This window comes from Anomaloglossus baeobatrachus, chromosome 3 (assembly GCF_048569485.1).
Source record: "Anomaloglossus baeobatrachus isolate aAnoBae1 chromosome 3, aAnoBae1.hap1, whole genome shotgun sequence".
In the NCBI taxonomy this organism is placed as follows: domain Eukaryota; kingdom Metazoa; phylum Chordata; class Amphibia; order Anura; family Aromobatidae; genus Anomaloglossus; species Anomaloglossus baeobatrachus.
The window spans coordinates 548,156,597-548,175,987 of record NC_134355.1 but is presented as its reverse complement, the minus strand read 5'-3'; the positions used below and the strand labels follow the sequence as shown (position 1 = coordinate 548,175,987).

Here is a 19,391-nt window from a genome sequence, read left to right as displayed (position 1 = left end):
AAAATTCAAGAGGGCCGGATACTTTTGCAAGGCACTGTAGCTGGTCACTAACTACCCTTCTACTTCATAGCACAGATCTGCATTGGAGCATTTACATCCCCATTCACTGGGTTTCTTGCTCCATGTCCCACTCTTTTCAGAGCATCACCTGGTTTTAGATGTGCCCCCAGCTAAGGTGATCGAGGGGGCTTGCTGAGATCATTGAGAGTAAACCGCTGATCTGCAGCACAAACCTATCTTTGTCTAGAAATCTGGAGTCAAAGGTTTTTTTTTTTTTATTCCTGCTTTACAAGAGAGTCTTGGCAGAAAGTGTTTAGTGCTTGGCAGGAAAAACACAGGAGAAACACGTGCCCACTATTAACTGACAGACAGGGCAACAAGGCTCCTAACGGCTGCAGTGTCCAGAGAGTTGCTTCCAAGTTCATTAATTGGTAGGACGGGTGTTCAAATAATAGGCACACACACTGAGCACCATGCCCCAATTTAGGGACACACAAGCTTTTGTACTGAGGGTCTTGGCAGTGAGAGCTGAAGTGACAGTAAGAAAAAGGGATAGTCTAAACGCTCCACAAGACCCAGAGTCCACGAGTAATTACCTAAAGTCCTTTAATGGCCGACTGACTGGTGAGAAGCTGAAACAAGCACTAGTTATAACACTTTTTGATTTATAGGGATATATTGAAAATATGTAGAGGGGCACACTGGTTGGTAAGAAGGAGATACAATGGGTAAAGGGACCTTAAAAGTTTAAAAGTGGGAGGGGGGGTCAATGACTAAACCCTTATTTCCCAAGTTTGCCCACATAAAAATAAGCCTATATTCAAATTCCAAGAATGTAAGAACTCATTCCTGGGGTCCACGTGACGTTATGACATGCGGGCTACCTTTGGATGTCTACGTAATTAACAGGTGGTGAGCACTGTGGCTTCCGCTCAATTGTCCGTTGCTTAACCGTAGAAAGGCATGAAGGGCCACGAGTATTATGTCACGTGGGCCCCAGGAATGAGAGTTACGACTTTGCTGGAACTGGAGAGATTATAGGCTGCTTTATTTTTAAGGGGGAAAACATAGGGAATGAGTAGGGGTTGCCCAAGTAGTGAACAACCCCTTCAAAGCATCACGCCATTTTTTGTTTAATTTTTCAGTGCTGGAGTGGTGTATTAAGCCCAAGTCCCCTGCCCCATGTCTTCCACTTATCCTCCAGTGGTTTCACCTTTTAACATCTCCGGTCCCGCAGCATCATCTTGTGATCCTAGCTTCTGACTGGCTGGAAGTCAGAAGTTTTGTCACAAGAGCTCAAGACATCTCCATGAGCCAGAACGAGGCTCTCCGTTACATTGAAGTGCAACCTCCCGTTCACTCCATCAAACACTGGAGGAACCAGGTGGTCACAAACTGGAGACACCGACAGTGATAGAAGATGAAGACGCCAGAGGGAGAGTAAAAAGAGAGCACCTTGGATTTAAAGGAGGCAAAAAAAGAAAAAAAAAAAAAATCCAGCTCCCGCAAAACGTAATCGTGGTAATAGCCTTGTGATGAAAATTGTGGAACAAGATTATTTGTGCAAGAAAAAAAAAAAAGAAGGAGGAGATTGACCTTTGAGCAATCCCTAATCAGAATAGTTTATAGTATAAATCAATAGGTTTTGTTCTATGTACTTTTATGACCTCATTGTTCGGCTTTTCATACCGATTGTCATAATTCCTGAATGAGCCAGAGAAGTCTATCCTTCGGCTTTATAAGCTGCTCTAATTATTAGGTGTTGCACTATTTTTCTTAATCACTGCTGAATACATTATCTGCATAGTCCTGACCGTGTTCATATCAAAGTTCAGTAGGTTTTATTACCACCAGTAGTAACAAGGATGGAATAACCATTGTGGTATGCTCTCATGTAGAGAGTACCCAACGCATTTACCTGCAGCAGATTTGTGGAGAAACCCACCTGAAAAAACTAATTTAAAATACTAGCAAAGTGGCAGACATTTAAAGCGGGTGTGATCCACACATGGGGAATAAAAAAAAAAAAACAATCCAATGTTAAAATTGATATCAGATTTAAATTTCACAGATGTCACTGGTCTGCTTGAATCATCGTAGCGCGTTCTCTGGCGCCATTTGTATTGAAGACACTAGAGAAGGCTGAGCAGTGGGGCAGATTAAACAAAAACAAATAATTGTGCACCCACTGATGCCGCCGCTCAGTCTTCTCCATAATGTCTGCAATAAATGCACGTGTGGACTCCGGCGCCATCTTAATGAAGGAATAATTACTGTGGCAATGAACAAGCGTTGCCAAGAGCAGCAGTGACGGCGTGGCGCAATATTTAAAGAAAGGGGGGCACGCAGGAGGAGGAATATACACTGAGGCCCACACAGCTGCATTCAAAGTCCAGTACATTTCTGTAAGGCTGCTTTAACACATCCGTTTTTTGCTGAGCGACAATACGGCGCTTTGCAGAAAAAACGCAACCTTTTTTTTCCGCCAGTTGTGGTTTTCCCGCATAGACTTTCATTAGCTCCGTATGGTGCCGCATGGCCTTTGTGTTGCGTTCGTTTTTTGCTGGATGCGGCATATTTATCCCAGGCGGTGGCCAGATGGAACGTTGCCTGGCACTTTGAGTGGCAAAAAAAACCCCATCGCGCCACATTCGGTGCGATTTCCAATGCATGCCTATGGATGCCGTATGCGGCAAAAACCACATCCGGCTGCCGCATGCGGTTTTTTCAACTGAACATGCTCAGTATCCAGCCGCAACCGTCAAAAAACGATCGGGCCGCATGTAAAAACGTATGCAAAGGATGCGGGTTTTTCGCCACATACGTTTTTGAGCCGGATTGAGCCGCACTGCAAAAACCGGATGTGTGAAAGCAGCCTAACTTTGATTAAAGCTATATCAACCAAACACTGGATGTTTCTACAACAGAAATGCCTGGATTCAGCATCTTAGTGCCAGTATGACACTGCCTTCACTTCACATGGCAAAATCCTGGAGGTTGGTTCTCTAACAAAATCTGAAATCAGCACAAGACAGCGGGGCGGTGTCCTGGAAGAAGCTGCACCTTCACAGAGGATCCTGAAAGGACCTGTGCTGAGTCAGTGACAATAAGCAATCACTGGAAAAGGCCAAGCCAGTAATTAGCATGATTACAAATTTAAAAAAAAAAACTAAAAAAAGTGTTTTGTTTTTTTTTTACCTATAGACCAGGAACTCTAACCACCACTAATGTATGTAAACATGCCATGATACTGTGACTTGTCTGGAGGGGAATAAGGCAAGTCATTACATGCAGGGAGCACTACATCGCTAGAACAAATGATTAGTGAGAGAAATACATCAAATTAAAGTTAGTGGATTAAGGGGCATTCCCATCGAAGGTATTCCTAGGCATATTCACAGGACACACATTAAAGGGGTATTCCCATTTGTAGAGATCATATCCCAATGTGTTGTAAGTATAATAAATATTAGCAAATCCCTCCAATCAGAAATGTGGTATAGTTCTGATATAGCCATCTTTTACGACCACAAGCAACTAATTCCCTATACAAGTGGTCAAACCCATGGATATGCAAGCTGCAATACCCTGCACATAAGGTGACAGACATGGCTATATCAGAACTATACTACATTTCTAAATTTGAGGTATTGGGTAATATTCTTACACATCTCTATCTATATAGGGATAGGATCTTGGAGATAAGAATTAATTCCTAAGAAAATTCCTGACCCTACGAAAGATTACTGCACCTGCGGTAAAAAAACTACAGCAAACTGCACCTGAAAAACGCATGCGGTTTTTCCCTGCGGTTTGTGACCATTATCTATGGTACAAACTGCAGGTACCTGCAGAAAAGTAGTGACACGCAAATCTTTTTGCTGCAGCAAAACCTGTTGGTGAAAAAAACCCGCAGTGTGCGCACAGCAATTTTTTTTTTACCCTAGGTTTCGCTGGGGAAAGGACTGCAGCAAAGTTATGAACATTTTCTGCAGCAAAACTGTGGTAAAAAACGCAGTGTGCACACAGGGCCTTAAGGTTGTCAGAAAGCCAGGTCCTATTGCTGGCTTGCTGGAAATCTGTCTATTCAGAGGAGCAAGATTGGGTTCCATTCTTGGGATAGATCCACATGTCAAGTGAAAAGCCTACTGAGAGCAAAAAACAAAAAAACGTGTTAAAAAAAATATTGAATAAGCATTTGGCACAAATTAAAAAACATTTTTACATTGACAAAAGCTAGTAATGGCCAGACTGGGCTCTACTCCGGGACATCAAGTCAAGAGCGGGAATTCTTCCCCAAGGTGACTTCAGCGTAAGTGCAATACCAAGTAATGAGATAGCTGTGGAAAGATAAGGCGCAAATAGGGTCTTACCTGGTAAAACCGTGGGAGTGAAAACTGGCAGGTACACTCACCTGGTGCGGTTGTGCCAGTCACAACCCCTTTATGAGCATGTAAATTACGAGAAACTAGTGTGGGAGGCAGCGGTCCCGCGGTGAAGAGACGATTCAAAAAGTAATAATTTACTAATAACATTTTGACTCCTGTGGTTTGGCGCGGTATATCAACCTGCTTTCCATTACTTTTTGAATCGTCAATACCAAGTAATGGCAGCTCTGACAGCTGTGCATGGTGGCAGCAGGCCGGGCGGCAGGGTCATACATGTCCTCTGGTAGCGTCACTCTGCCCTTCACACCTGACAGCTCGTCTGCAGTGTGAGACTCCAGCTAATGACATGGTAAAGCGGAATTCACAAGTAATTCCTGGTTCTTCAGATCTCAGCGCCATTCACAGCTCCGTGACCTCTGGCCTACTACAGAGCAGCCTGACAACACCGCCAGGCCCACTGAGATATTTACCCTCAAACACAAGAAGTAGTGTATGTAGCAAAACAATTCAGTGCACATGGGATAACAGCCACAAGAGTAACAATCCTCCCATCACTAGCCCCAAGCCCACGGCTGCAGAGGTACAACATACTATACGCTGAATAGATTAGTACTTGTATAAAGTAAAAATATATAAAATAATACTCTTGCCATAGCCTACAGCAACAAATAACACTCACTATTGCAAGGGTTGTGAGTGACTAGAAGACCCTCCGATAACACCTGCAAATCTGACGGATTTTCTACAGGACACAATCCCATTTACACGACAATTACAGAGGAGCAATAAAGACACTAATGGGAATTACATCATCAAAAAGCAAGTCTTACACCAGAGAATAGCCGCTATTTATATATAGTCCTTTCCCCCCTGACACAGATCTACACCGATAACATCAAGGTCTTCAAAGATGAAGCTACTCATTTTTATTTAATAAGGCTGGTTTCACACTACGTCTTTTTAACATCCGTTGAAAACGTTATTTTAGCGGAAGTACGGATCCAGTGCAAATGCGTTTTCATTTCAATGCATTTGCAATGGACTCGCGTCCACCTGCGTTCACCTGCGTTTGCGTGCGTTATAGTGCGGATCCGGTGACTTGCAGTTTTTTAACATGTTTCAAAAACGCTACTTGTAGCGTTTTTGAGCTGCGTCAAAATACTGCAAGTCACCGGATCCGCACTATAACGCACGCGAACGCAGGTGAACGCTGGCGTGCTGATAGACAGGATCCTGCTTTTGTACTGAGCATGCCCAGAAAGTACTGAGCATGCCCAGAAAGTACTGAGCATGCCCAGAAAGTACTGAGCATGCCCAGAACCAGACTCGCGTGATCTGTCTCTCTCTCCTCCTCCCTCCCTCACCCTCTCTCTCTCTCTCTGTCTTTCCCCCTTCCTCCCTCCCTCCCTCTCCCCCACCTGAGAGCTGCGGACACTCGTAACCAAGGTAAATATCGCGTAACCACTTCTCTTAGTTACCCGATGTTTACGTTGGTTACGCGTGCAGGCAGCCCTGCTCCTAGCAGCTGCAGACACTCGTAACCAAGATAAATATCGGGTATCCAAGGCCGATGTTTACCTTGGTTACCAGCGTCTGCAGCTGTCAGAAGCCGGCTCCCAGTCTAGCTCCCCTCACTCCCGATCACATGACTCCAATGCCCGCCCCTAAACATCCAGTGCAGGATCCTGCAAAATAACATATGCGTTTGCATACGTTATTTGCTGTAAAAGCAGGATCCGTACTTCCGCTAAAAAAACGTTTTCAACGGATGTTAAAAAGACGTAGTGTGAAACCAGCCTAAGCCAATAGGACGCAAGGAAACATTGTAATTTATCTCAGTGAAATCCACTCCTTTCCCCACCAGGACTGATTGTTAATTCAGAGGCCAAGGGGTGCTTCACACATAGCGAGATCGCTACCGAAATCGCTGCTGAGTCACGTTTTTTGTGACGCAGCAGTGACCTCATTAGCGATCTCGCTGTGTGTGACACTGAGCAGCGATCTGGCCCCTGCTGCGAGATCGCTGCTCGTTACACACAGCCCTGGTTGGGTTTCTTCAAAGCCGCTCTCCCACTGTGACACACAGATCGCTGTGTGTGACAGCGAGAGAGTGACGAAATGAAGCGAGCAGGGAGCAGGAGCCGGCGTCTGGCAGCTGCGGTAAGCTGTAACCAGGGTAAACATCGGGTAACCAAGGTGGTTACCCGATATTTACCTTAGTTACCAGCCTCCCGCAGCTCTCACGCTGCCTGTGCTGCCGGCTCCGGCTCTCTGCACATGTAGCTGCTGTACACATCGGGTTAATTAACCCGATGTGTAATGTAGCTAGGAGAGCAAGGAGCCAGCGCTAAGCAGAGTGCGCGGCTCCCTGCTCTCGCGGTTATGATCGCTGCTTCGGCTGCTGTGTTTGACAGCTAAGCAGCGATCATAACAGCGACTTACAAGGTCGCTGTTATGTCACAGAAATTGGTGACCTAACAGCGACCTCGTTGTCGCTGTCGCCTAGTGTGAACCAGCCCTAAATCTGCACTAAGTGAAGACACTTTTACATTGAGATAGGAGACTGTAGATTGTGCAGATAAATTATTTGCATTGTCAACTTCTGGAGGAGCAGTTTTATACCAAGCACATGGGAAGGAAGAGGTGGGGTGGGCACTTATAGCAATATTAGGTTTAGTCTATAGCCCCCACTCCAATCTATATAGGAGATGGCAGGTGCTGATAAGATGGAAGGAGGAGCTGCACTTAACCATGGAATCTTATCAGTACCAGCTGCCATCTATGTAGATTGGAGGGGAGGAGCTCCACTAACCCCTCCTCCACATAGATTGGAGATGGCAGCTGATTGTAAAAACAATCCAATGTAAGGGGGAGGGAAAAAAAAAAAAAACAAAAAAACAATCCTACTAAAAAGTTTTCGGTCACCTGCAGACATATTTTCAGCTCCCAGTATAGGTTTGTTCCTGACAGTTTTAGGTTTCTCATATCACTTATACATATGCGCATCTAGGGAACTTTGATAACAATTTTCTCCCTATGACAAAAATTATAAGCTGTAGTGCACGCTCAATGAGCGTTGAAATCGGACGAGTGCAATACGAGAAAATCTCACATTGCACTGTGACCAATGCTAGTCAATGAGGGAGAGCAGTTGGTCAGCTTTTATCGCATCCAGATTCTGGATGCAAGAAAAGTAGCAGCATGCTGTGACTTTGCGAGACACACATTTGTCGCACCTATTCAAGGGAATGGGTGCGAGAGATACATCGAACTGCACTCGGATGGTATCCCAGTGCAGTGCGATATACGCACAGGCTGACAATGGAGGAGATTGGGGGGGGGGATTAACCCCTCCCTCTCCTCCGCAGCGCCCGCTCTCATCTTCGCACCTGTGACCCGATTGCAGGATCGGGTCAGTCGCATGACACTCTGCTCACGCTCACAGCGGAACCTGAGCCGGGGGTCATTAGCATATCGCATCGGATGCCATAAGATACGCTCGTGTGAGTCCAGCCTTAGAACCGTTCTGCCCCTGCAGTTGGTTGATCAGAATGTGCTCACACACGACAGATTTGAAGGTAATTTTTTGCTACAAAATCTGCATGAGCTACAGTAGGATTGTGTGAAGGATTTTACCCCTTTGCATTGAAAGGATAAAATCCACAGAGTTCAGATGTTGAATCCGCTGTTTGCCAATTTCTGGGCAGATTTTTCATTCCTGGGTGAAGTCCATTTACTATGCTGGTGTTCAGCAGTTGGTAGGTCTCAATCATTACGAGAAGCCTCATGGGCTGTTTCCACAATCAGGATCACTTGAGTTTTTGACACTTCAGAATTTCTGCACTTTAGTTTCAGGGGGTTTTTTTCTTTTCATTTTTTGGCTCAGTTTCTTGTCATTCTTTAAATAATGAAAGCTGCTTTCTATTTGAAGCTTCCTGGTATTGACAACAATAGGTGCAGATTACATGTTTTTGGTGCATTTAAACCACGGAAAAAACACCAATAACGTATACGGTTTACGTTCTGATTTTCAACATTAACGCAAATTTATGGTGAAAACCCGCACAGAAAACAACGCGTTCCCACAAGAGAACTAGACATGCTGTGGCTTGGAAAAACATACCGCAGGCCAGTTTACACTGCTTAAAGGGAATCTGTCACTAGGTTTTTGCTCCCCCATCTGAGAGCAGCATAAAGTGGAGAGACACAGATGCCACCGATGTGTCGCTTACTGAGCTGTTTGCTGTTTTGATAAAATCAATGTTCTCTGCTGCAGATCTAGCAATTATACAGAGCTCATGAATATGCTGGACTAACTGGCAGCACGCCTAGTCCTCTAATGATAATCTACTGCTGATTAACAGTGATTATATCAAAACTAAACTAAGCAGCCCAGTAACAGATATCACTAATCAGGATATCTGCCCCAACATTATGCTGCTCCCAAATTTGGTGGCAAAAACCTGGTGACCGATTCCTAACAAAAAAACAAAGGAAGCAAGGTGGCCATGAGATTTATATTAAGCCCATCCACTTTGCTGGAACTGTAAAATGTAGTATTTTAGATGCAGCAAAAATACGCTGCATCCAGAACTCAAGTAACACTAAGGCTATGTGCCCACGGGACTCTGTGCCCGGGAATATATCCGCAGGTACGTCCGCAGGTTTGTCGCAGCTGCTCCCCGGAATCCGCAGCTATACATAGCTGCGGGATTCCAGCGAAATAGCTGCGGACATTTGTGCGGCTTACCAGAGGAAGTCCCGGCCTCTATCTCCATAGTGGAGAGGCGGGATAGGCTACTTTCACACATCCGGTTTGAGCAGTGCGGTCAATCCGGCTGTGAAACCTATGCAACAAATGCGGCGAAAACACCGCATCCTTTGCATAAGTTTTTACATGCGGCCCGTCCATTTTTTTTCCGGTTGCGGCACGCTACTGAGAATGCGCAGTGGAAGAAACCGCATGCGGCGGCCGGATGTGTTTTTTTTTCCGCATCGCGCCGCATCCGGCGTCCATAGGCATGCATTGAAAAATGCGCCGCAGCGCGATGCGGTTTTTTTGCCGGAGCAAAAAGTGCCAGGGAACGTTCCATCCGGCCGCCACATCGGCTAAATCTGCTGCATGCAGCAAAAAACGGACAGAACGCAAGCCCATGCGGCGCCAATGCAAGTCAATGCTGGAAAAGACGAATCCGGCGGCAAAAAAAAAAAAAGTTTTGTTTTTTCAGCAGAGCGCCGGGATTGTGCCGCACTGCTACAGCCGGATGTGTGAAAGCAGCCATATCCGCAGGTAATTCCGCAAGAATAATTGACATGCAGTTATATGCGGCTGCAGGACATCTGCAGCATATTCCGCAGCCACACAACGCAGCATGGACACAGACACTCTTCACGTCTCATAGGATAAAATGGGGAGTGTCTGTACTTGCTGAAACCTGCGGATTTATCTAAAAAAAAACAAAAAAAAAAACAAAAACAAAAACAGATAAATCTGCAGGTTTTCTGCGGCAAAATCCGCAGGTGCAAGCTCCCGTGGGCACAGAGTCTAATCGTGGAAACGTATCTTTAAGGACCAACTGGAGCAAAATTACGATGGGAGTCCAAACCATGGGATTTGGAGCTCAAGCGTGACCCTGTCCACAAACTAAAAAAAAAAAAAAAAAAAATATAATAGTAGCCATGGCTTTCATCAATAGCCTGCAACATATAGAACTCAGACATCCCGACTCTACACTGAGGATGGGCAAACGCCCTGAGACAGCTGTCTGTAAATATGAGTTTCTCATTAGAATTTGTTCCCCTCTCAAGTTGCAAGGCTCTTTGAAGAGTCAGACATTGACTAATGTTGTAGCTCACACTAGGTGGTACTTTCAGGAGAACCCGTATTAAAAGAACTGAACTGATTTGCAGTCTCTTCTTCTAGAGCCTGTAAAGCTGCATTTGCACTGAAGAATGCTCATTCACAATCTGAGTAAACTGAAGATCCCCCAAAACGCTCTCATTTGGTGAAAGGCTTGTGTGTAGACCGGCCTTGCACTGCTCAGCAGTAACTTATGGGCACGGCCCAATCTACAGCAGATCGCAGTTTACCGCGGTCTGCCGGTGTAAAGTGCAATACTGTGATACCAATGTGATATGACTGAAGTTTGAATGTGATTAGATAGGGATCATAATCAAAAGATAGGAGTGATCCCAGATATTATTTGACCTATCAATAATTCAGTATCAAAGAGATGTCCTTTGGATAATATTTCACTAATGATGACCAAGGAATACATGTCAACCAGGTTTTGAAGCAGTTTTAAGATAATGAGGAAGTCACATTTACAGTTCCACTTACCAGAAACTTGTGGTTGGTTTAAAGACAGGTTTAAGGAAGCTTGCATATGAAATTTACGGCTCATTGCAATATTTCACTAACACTATGGTCAAACTGTGGTCGGTCAGTTGTCAACTGGCAGGATGTGCAGGAAGCTGCCGGTGCCCATAGCAGTTTGTGGTAAAGTTACATGAACATGACTCAGCTGTCACATGCTGGTGACCATTTAAACACAACCTACAAAATTTTCCTATAAAAATACACCGGACTCGCTTAATGTTAAGGGAAACCTTCCAGGACATTGAAGTGTACGTACGCACTGTTCCTGTGATGCAAGATGCCATGTTGATTCCTTATCATTAACTCGAGTTCCCTCCGATGTGAAAGGATTGCTACAACATAACGGTAATGTTGATGCATATTTCTGTTATTGTATAAGTTTCTATGACTATAGTTCTAAATGCCCATGTACCATTGATTATATTCATGTGCTATTAAAATAAATAGTATCTTGCTATAAAGAATATTAGTATTCGTGCCCGATTAGGATATCAGTGAGCGCTTCGTAAGTACGGGCTTTCAGCCCCTTTTTAGTAGAATTTAGCAAGACAAATACAAACCATAAGATCCTGCACACCACGCCATTACTGCTGAGGTTTTTCTGTCCAGTTGCATATGTAACCTTAGTCTTAGCCCATTTCTGAAAAATCTGGGTGAAAACTAGTAACTCACCTGTACACCTTCCTGGAATCCTGGAGAACATGTCTAGCTATGAAGCCCCAGTGGATACATCACCACATAACTAGGTAGATTACCACCCTGGAGCACGAGAAGGCGTTAGCAGCCATTAGTCATGAAATTAAGGATCCGACATAATTAGGAAACAGCTGACTAGAATAATTAATAGCTTGAAGAGGAGGATGACGCTAGGTCTTGTACTTCTCTAATAAGGATGTGATTTTAGGAGGGCACAGAAGTGAGGAGAGAAATCAGTGACGTACAAGTGAAGCCTGTGTCCAGAGCCGTATCTGTAGAGGATGTTTGGCTCTCCTGGCACGTACTGAGCAGACCGCTGTAATATGTAACAATGTGGCTTGATTCAGTGCTATTACAACACTTGATAGGGCATTGCCCTTGTGCTTCTGTACAGCGGCCAATACCCTCACCGCACTAATCCACGCTCTCCCCGGCAGAGAACACATACTGAATGCCGTGCACGTGAGACATCTCCGCAGACTGTCAGCTCCTCCCAGAACACACATAATTACAGGTTATGCTGGTAATTATTACATTACAAAGCAGCTTATCCTGCAGGTAAATACCAAACTAAGAAAAATGGAGTAATCACATGACGGAAGCACCGCAGGAGGCCATGTGCCGGGGAGATGCAGCACGGTCACTGTCTGAATATGGACTAAAGACCATGATACCTGCGAAAACTACAAATAAAGCACAACGTTAGAGTGATCAGTCACCGCAAAGACTAGAAGCGCCAATTCCCTACAATATGTATAAAGTGGAGCTCACACCACCGTACAAAACCTCAGATCGCACTCAGACCAATGCTATTCCATGGGGCTGAGCATTGCAGATTTTTTCCTTGCACTGAACTGGTCCAAAAAGGAGAACAAAACCCACAGCACCGAGTTAGATCAGATCGGATCATACTTGGTCATGCAAGTCAACGAGTCCATGGAAAACATCGGACTGCATCTAAATGGCACAAACCGAGCATGGAGAAAGTTTTTTCTGCATCTTCTCATCGAAGAGAACTGGAGAACTGTATGCTGACCATCAGATTTACACAATCAGCCCGATTCTCTGCTCATCATAGACTTGGCCGAGAACAGACAGGCACCTACTCTGACCTACACTCACCAGGTTTGGGACAGGAGACTGTCAGGCTGAGCATTGCTGTCTGAAAGTGGCCTAAAGCTAGGCCAGAGGAAGCCTAGCACTTACCCCAGGGGCCTATCAGAAATTCTCTATTTTCAAAAGAATATTTTAAATATGAGCTAGAATCCGATTGGTTACTACACTTATTAATCACCCACATGATAAAAGGCCTGGTGAGATGAGACATAAGGACAGAACCTACTAACAATAAGGAATAACGTTTGGAACACCATTCTAAGTCCGAACTGGGTGCAAAAACCTAAAAAAACATCACTATGGGGAGATAAGGTATGCACACCAGTGACTATGTAAGGGGAATACATGGAATAGCAGAAACTGCTGTGTGAATACTGACTTGAAAAATCCAATAGCTGTATGTAAGAGTGAAAATGTGAAAAATGGAATCTGCATTACTGCCATGAACATATGAATCAAGAGAAATTTAGCTACTGAATTGATCAATGCAATAGAGCCCCAAATGTTGGGGCTCTATTGCATTGATCAATTCAGTAGCTAAATTTCTCTTGATTCATATGTTCATGGCAGTAATGCAGATTCCATTTTTCACATTTTCACTCTTACATATAGCTATTGGATTTTTCAAGTCAGTATTCACACAGCAGTTTCTGCCATTTCATGTATTCCCCTTACATAGTCACTGGTGTGCATACCTTATCTCCCAATAATAAGGACAGAACCTGACTGCAAGTGCACCCAGCCCCTACTGCTGGAGGTATATGCCAGACAGGGGCAGCATGAGACCCTCATTGGGACAACATACTGCTATAGTTTACTGCCATGACTTTCTGAGAAAGCATGCTGATCTTTACCATAAAGTTATATGCCAGTAGTAGCAAAATGCAAACTTCCCCCCCCCTCCCAAAACATTGCTCTTTTTGGCCTCTAATTTGCGAATGGAGAGTGTGTCCCCCCGTCCCAAGAATGAAGACAAGTTCTCTAAGACCCTGTGCGTACACTGGATTTTTGGTTGTTTTGAGTGCAGTTTGTGGTCCTAAACTGCATGTATGACCTTCCCTAGCAAAGTATGAGAAATCCAAAAGTCTGTGCGCACATCGCTTTTTTGCCTGCAGTTTTGGGTGCTTTTAAAAAAAAAAAAAAAAAAAAAAAAAAGAGCGTGTCACTTTTCTTCGTTTTTCCATTGAATATAGTGAAAAAAAATGCATGGGAAAAAACATGCGCTTTTTTTGCTCAAGAAACAAAACTTGTGTGCGTACATACCCTAAAAGTGCAATTTTCAATATTCAGAACTTTCCATAAAAAGAAGAGGTTTAGCTGCTGTTTAAAATATATTGAGTTTCTCTTGGTATAAGTTTGGTTCAGTGCACAATTCCTTATAAAGTATGTGCACCCTATAAGGAGGGGGGTGGGGCGTTACTGCTCCCACCCAAGCCCAAGATCACGCTGGTCCTAAACTAAGAGGTGATGGGCTACCAGACACTAAGTTTTCAGAAAGGGCACAATGGAGCCAACAGTCAGCACCTGACACTGATCAGACACCGGTCAGGCACGGGAAGGTCCTGCAGAGCAGCTCTGCACAGGCTCAGCCGGCAGACGTGCGCTGACCAGGCCATGATGGCAGCAGGTACCTTGGATACATATGATCACAGAAATGACTGCGGAAGAAAGTGCAGGTTACAGACTAGTAATGTTTGCTTAGTAGAGCATTTCTGCAGCTTCCACTATTGCATATAGAGTTGGTATTTTGTGCCCCTAACAGACCAGACAAAAAGGGACCAAGATGACAACATAATGGGCACAGGGTCCCCATAGATTGTGCCTCTGGTCACTGACCAAACAGATTAGCACCGCAGGCCGGGCTCACTGATCAGAGGCAGGGACAGCCGGGCACATAGGATAGCACCGCAGGCCGGGCTCACTGATCAGAGGCAGGGACAGCCTGGCACATAGGATAGCACCGCAGGCCGGGCTCACTGATCAGAGGCAGGGACAGCCTGGCACATAGGATAGCACCGCAGGCCGGGCTCACTGATCAGAGGCAGGGACAGCCTGGCACATAGGATAGCACCGCAGGCCGGGCTCACTGATCAGAGGCAGGGACAGCCGGGCACATAGGATAGCACCGCAGGCCGGGCTCACTGACCAGAGGCAGGGACAGCCGGGCACATAGGATAGCACCGCAGGCCGGGCTCACTGACCAGAGGCAGGGACAGCCGGGCACATAGGATAGCACCGCAGGCCGGGCTCACTGACCAGAGGCAGGGACAGCCGGGCACATAGGATAGCACCGCAGGCCGGGCTCACTGACCAGAGGCAGGAACACCTGGGCACCCCAGGCCCCAGGGACAGCTGGGCTCCCCTAGGCTATGTTCACACATTACGTTTCTGCATGTTTTTTGCCCATGAGTTTTATGCAAATAAAAATCTGCTTTTAAACAGCAGCAGCAAAAGCTGAGATTCCAGAAACACACACACACACACACACACACACACACACTATTGCTTTTTTCCTTGACTGAAATGGAAAACTCCTGCGTTTTTGCAGCTTTTGTGAATAAAACTGACTTTAAACATATACTGTTGACAAGACACCAAATACACAGAACATGCTTTTTGGAAGCAGCTTTTTTTTTTTACTGCCAAGAGAGCAGGTTTTGCTGCAGAAAAAAAAAAAAGCATCGTGTGAACATAGGCTTCCAGGGAGCGAGGTCTATACATGGAGGGCTGTGGTATGCGGTGCCCCCATGGGTCAGTAGAGCTCACGCCTCCGTACACAGGACCCCTGCTCAGCAATGCTGCCCCCCACACACAGGGCACACGTGCAGGCACCTACCCTCCAGCAAACAGATGCACCAGGGTATCTCTCTGGCTCATTCTCTCATTCTTCTCCCTGCAGGCAGGAGGAGGGAGCGGACCCCGGGGAGACGCCGGCTCCTTTGCCCGCTCTGGTGACTGGATGCGGCGGCAGTCAGCACACAGCCCGCAGATGTAGGCCCGCTGGCATGCCACCAAACGCCACTCAGCTCCTGCGGACACAGGCTGCTCACACGCAGACTTCCCGAATATATAAAGGTGTATGTCGCCTGCACAGACAGTGGCGCCCTCCGCCCTGACCTCACAGACCGCCTCCAGAGTCCTGCCCGGAGCACTGTCCCCTGCCTTCTCCGCTCCCCCTCTGCCTCCTCCTCCTCCCGCGCTCTCATGAATAATATTCAGCAGCCCGAGATAAACACAAGCGGATTGGCTGAGGAGCTGTGGCGGAAGTGACGGTGGGCGCAGCTGCTTCACCAATCACCACGTGACTTGGCCCCAACTCAAATTAGTGTGTGAAAAATGTTCCGTAGCAGCAAAAGACTACAGATCCCAGCATGCACTGCTGCACAGGGGGCGTGTCTGAGGAGAGCGGCAGTACTACCGTAACTTCAGCAGCGGTGTTGGAGGTTCACAGGTCGCTCAAGTGAGGCTGATTGTGCGCTGCCTCGTTATCTGTAGTAATGAGAGGCCTGAGGGCCGGAGAGTGTATACAGAAGAACGTGGGCACCGCTGGGAACTACTGACAGGGGTCACCGCCAGGGAACTACAGAGAGGGGGCACCGCCAGGGAACTACTGCCAGGGGTCACCGCCAGGGAACTACAGAGAGGGGACACCGCCAGGGAACTACTGACAGGGGTCACCGCCAGGGAACTACTGACAGGGGTCACCGCCTGGGAACTACAGACAGGGGTCACCGCCAGGGAACTACAGAGAGGGGACACCGCCACGGAACTACTGACAGGGGTCATCACCTGGGAACTACAGACAGGGGTCACCGCCAGGGAACTACAGAGAGGGGGCACCGCCAGGGAACTACTGACAGGGGTCACCGCCAGGGAACTACAGAGAGGGGGCACCGCCAGGGAACTACTGACAGGGGTCACCGCCTGGGAACTACAGACAGGGGTCACCGCCAGGGAACTACAGAGAGGGGACACCGCCACGGAACTACTGACAGGGGTCATCACCTGGGAACTACAGACAGGGGTCACCGCCAGGGAACTACAGAGAGGGGGCACCGCCAGGGAACTACAGAGAGGGGGCACCGCCAGGGAACTACTGACAGGGGTCACCGCCAGGGAACTACAGAGAGGGGGCACCGCCAGGGAACTGCTGACAGGGGTCACCGCCTGGGAACTACAGACAGGGGTCACCGCCAGGGAACTACAGAGAGGGGACACCGCCACGGAACTACTGACAGGGGTCATCACCTGGGAACTACAGACAGGGGTCACCGCCAGGGAACTACAGAGAGGGGGCACCGCCAGGGAACTACAGAGAGGGGGCACCGCCAGGGAACTACTGACAGGGGTCACCGCCTGGGAACTACAGACAGGGGTCACCGCCAGGGAACTACTGACAGGGGGCACCGACTGGGAACTATTGACAGGGGTCACAGCCAGGGAACTACTGACAGGGGGCACCGTCTGGGAACTATTGACAGTCAAGTCTGTGGAGTCGATAAGCCAATCCTCCAACTCAGACTCCTCAATTTCCCTGATTTCGACTCTACGACGCTGACTCCTTCATACATGGCTCATGCTTAGGTGATAAATTTACTATAGTAAAATGGTAACATCCGGCCTTTAATCATTATTATGATGCAATAATTAAGCTGTTTAGGTAGAACATTAAATATATTTATTGTAACTCAACTTTAGAACACAAAAACGTTAATAAATTGTAAATATGCCATACATTATGCAGTAAGTGGGGAAAACAGATTTCAACAAAACCGTACTGAATAACGTTTGTGCAGGCTATGAGTTTGTTCTGAGAAATAGAATTGCCTCCATCAGATCCTCCTTCATAGATTTCCTCAAATCAGACCTAATAATTTTAAGGCTGGAGAACAACCTCTCTACACTAACTTGGGTTGGTGGCAAAGCGGTGACCACATGGGCAACATCTCTAACAGTCTCGGAGTATAAAGAAATTGTCTCAAGCACAGTCAGTTTTGATGAACGGTTGAACTCTACTTTGATCGCAAGTGAAAAATTTTGCAGAAATATGGTTAATCTGTTTGCTCTGGGAGTGAAATCTTTTTCCCTGCGGCAACGCCTTGCTGCTTCATGGAATCCAAATACTTTTCAAAATTAAACTCCTCATCTGATGAGGCTGAAGATACAGCAGCAGTAGCACTGGTAGGACCCAAGTCTTCTTGCTCTTGGCAGTCCTGTAGCCACTCGTCATAACTGCTACGTCTGTCAGAGCTTCTTTTCTTTTAGTAAGCTGTTGATCATCCAGCAATATATGATGACTTGGGTTCACATACACAGCTGCCAGAAGAATTTTATTTTCAAATAGCAGTGGGTATCTTTCCGTGTCATGTAAGCAGCAATGCCATCTTGCGATGAAACTTCCGCTTTGGGACAGGCAAAACAGCAATTTCTTCCACTCCTTTATTAATATGCCAGGTGTTACATCTTTAGCTTGTATTTTTTTAGGCACTGTAAATGCATGATGAAGCAATTCCTTCACTTCAACCACCTGTGTCCATGGACCTTAAGTTAGTGTTACCTGAGGGTTGGCTGTGTCTACAAAAAAAGGGTTTCAGCTCAAGCAATCACTCAATCACTAAATAAGTGCTGCCCCACCAAATGGCTTGATCAACAATTGCCCCTTTTCTTGAAGATGGAATCAATTTTAGGGGTTCTGGCAGCAATAACCAACTTAAGGGGGCTTTACACGCTACGAGATCGCTACAAAAATCTCGTTGGGGTCACGGATTTTGTGACGCACATCCGGCCGCTGTAGCGATGCCGTTGCGTGTGACACCTATGAGCGATTTTGCATCGTCGCAAAAACATGCAAAATCGCTCATCGGTGACATGGGGGTCCATTCTCAAATATCGCTGCTGCAGCAGTAACGAAGTTGTTCCTCGTTCCTGCGGCAGCACATATCGCTCCGTGTGACACCGCAGGAACGGGGAAGGTCTCCTTACCTGCCTTCCGGCCACAATGCAGAAGGAAGGAGGTGGGCGGGATGTTATGTCCCGTTCATCTCCGCCCCTCCGCTTCTATTGGGCGGCGGTTCAGTGACGTCGCTGTGACGCTGAACTTAGAAAGGAGGCGGTTCGCTGGTCACAGCGACGTCGCAGGGAAGGTAAGTCCGTGTGACGGGTCCGGGCGATGTTGTGCGACACGGGCAGAGATTTGCCCGTGTCGCACAACCGATGGGGGCGGGTACACACGCTGGCGACATCGGTACCGATATCGCAGCGTGTAAAGCGGCCTTTACTTACTTTGCCAATCAGATTTCCAGCATGTCCTTCTTGCAGACTATCTCTTATTGCCAGCTGCAGCGTGTGCACAACACAGTGCATGTGATGAATAGGAGAGAGATGTGATCCAGCTTCAACAAGATTATCTAATTCTAAAGGATCATATTGCTGTTAATTGAAAATTTAGATTTGCTTTAAGAAGTACTTACCTTAATTCTACTTTCTTGTTCATCCTAGCGTCTCTAGCAGTTCTGAGATGATTGCAGACATTCTTTGTGTCTTTGTTTTTACCCTTATCTTTAGAGGAGGAGCTTCACTACTTATATCATGTAGCTGAAGTGCAGCACAGATTCATCTCAACTAAAAGCCTAGACTCTTTGATCAGGAATAGAACAGACATTTATAGGACATTTCATAACTTTCCCAAAATCGTTTTAAAACATATTAATCACATACTGCATTGAACCGTTGTACCCAATTTATTTTATGTTTTCGGAGTTGTTCCATTTTATACCTTCACCAAAATGGACTCCGACTAAGAACCACTGACG

At 46.4% G+C, this 19,391-nt stretch overlaps 1 protein-coding gene across 1 annotated transcript in view; it reads right to left on the bottom strand.

Annotated features, from left to right (window-relative positions):
• Nucleotides 1-15,771, bottom strand: part of SLC25A36 (solute carrier family 25 member 36) — a 54,795-nt gene extending 39,024 nt beyond the window's left edge. The window contains exon 1 of the mRNA XM_075340811.1: nucleotides 15,416-15,771. Within this exon, the coding sequence (XP_075196926.1) occupies nucleotides 15,416-15,456 (41 nt within the window). The 5' untranslated portion in view covers nucleotides 15,457-15,771. The remainder of the gene's footprint in view (nucleotides 1-15,415) is intronic.
• Between the last annotated feature and the right edge of the window lie 3,620 nt (nucleotides 15,772-19,391).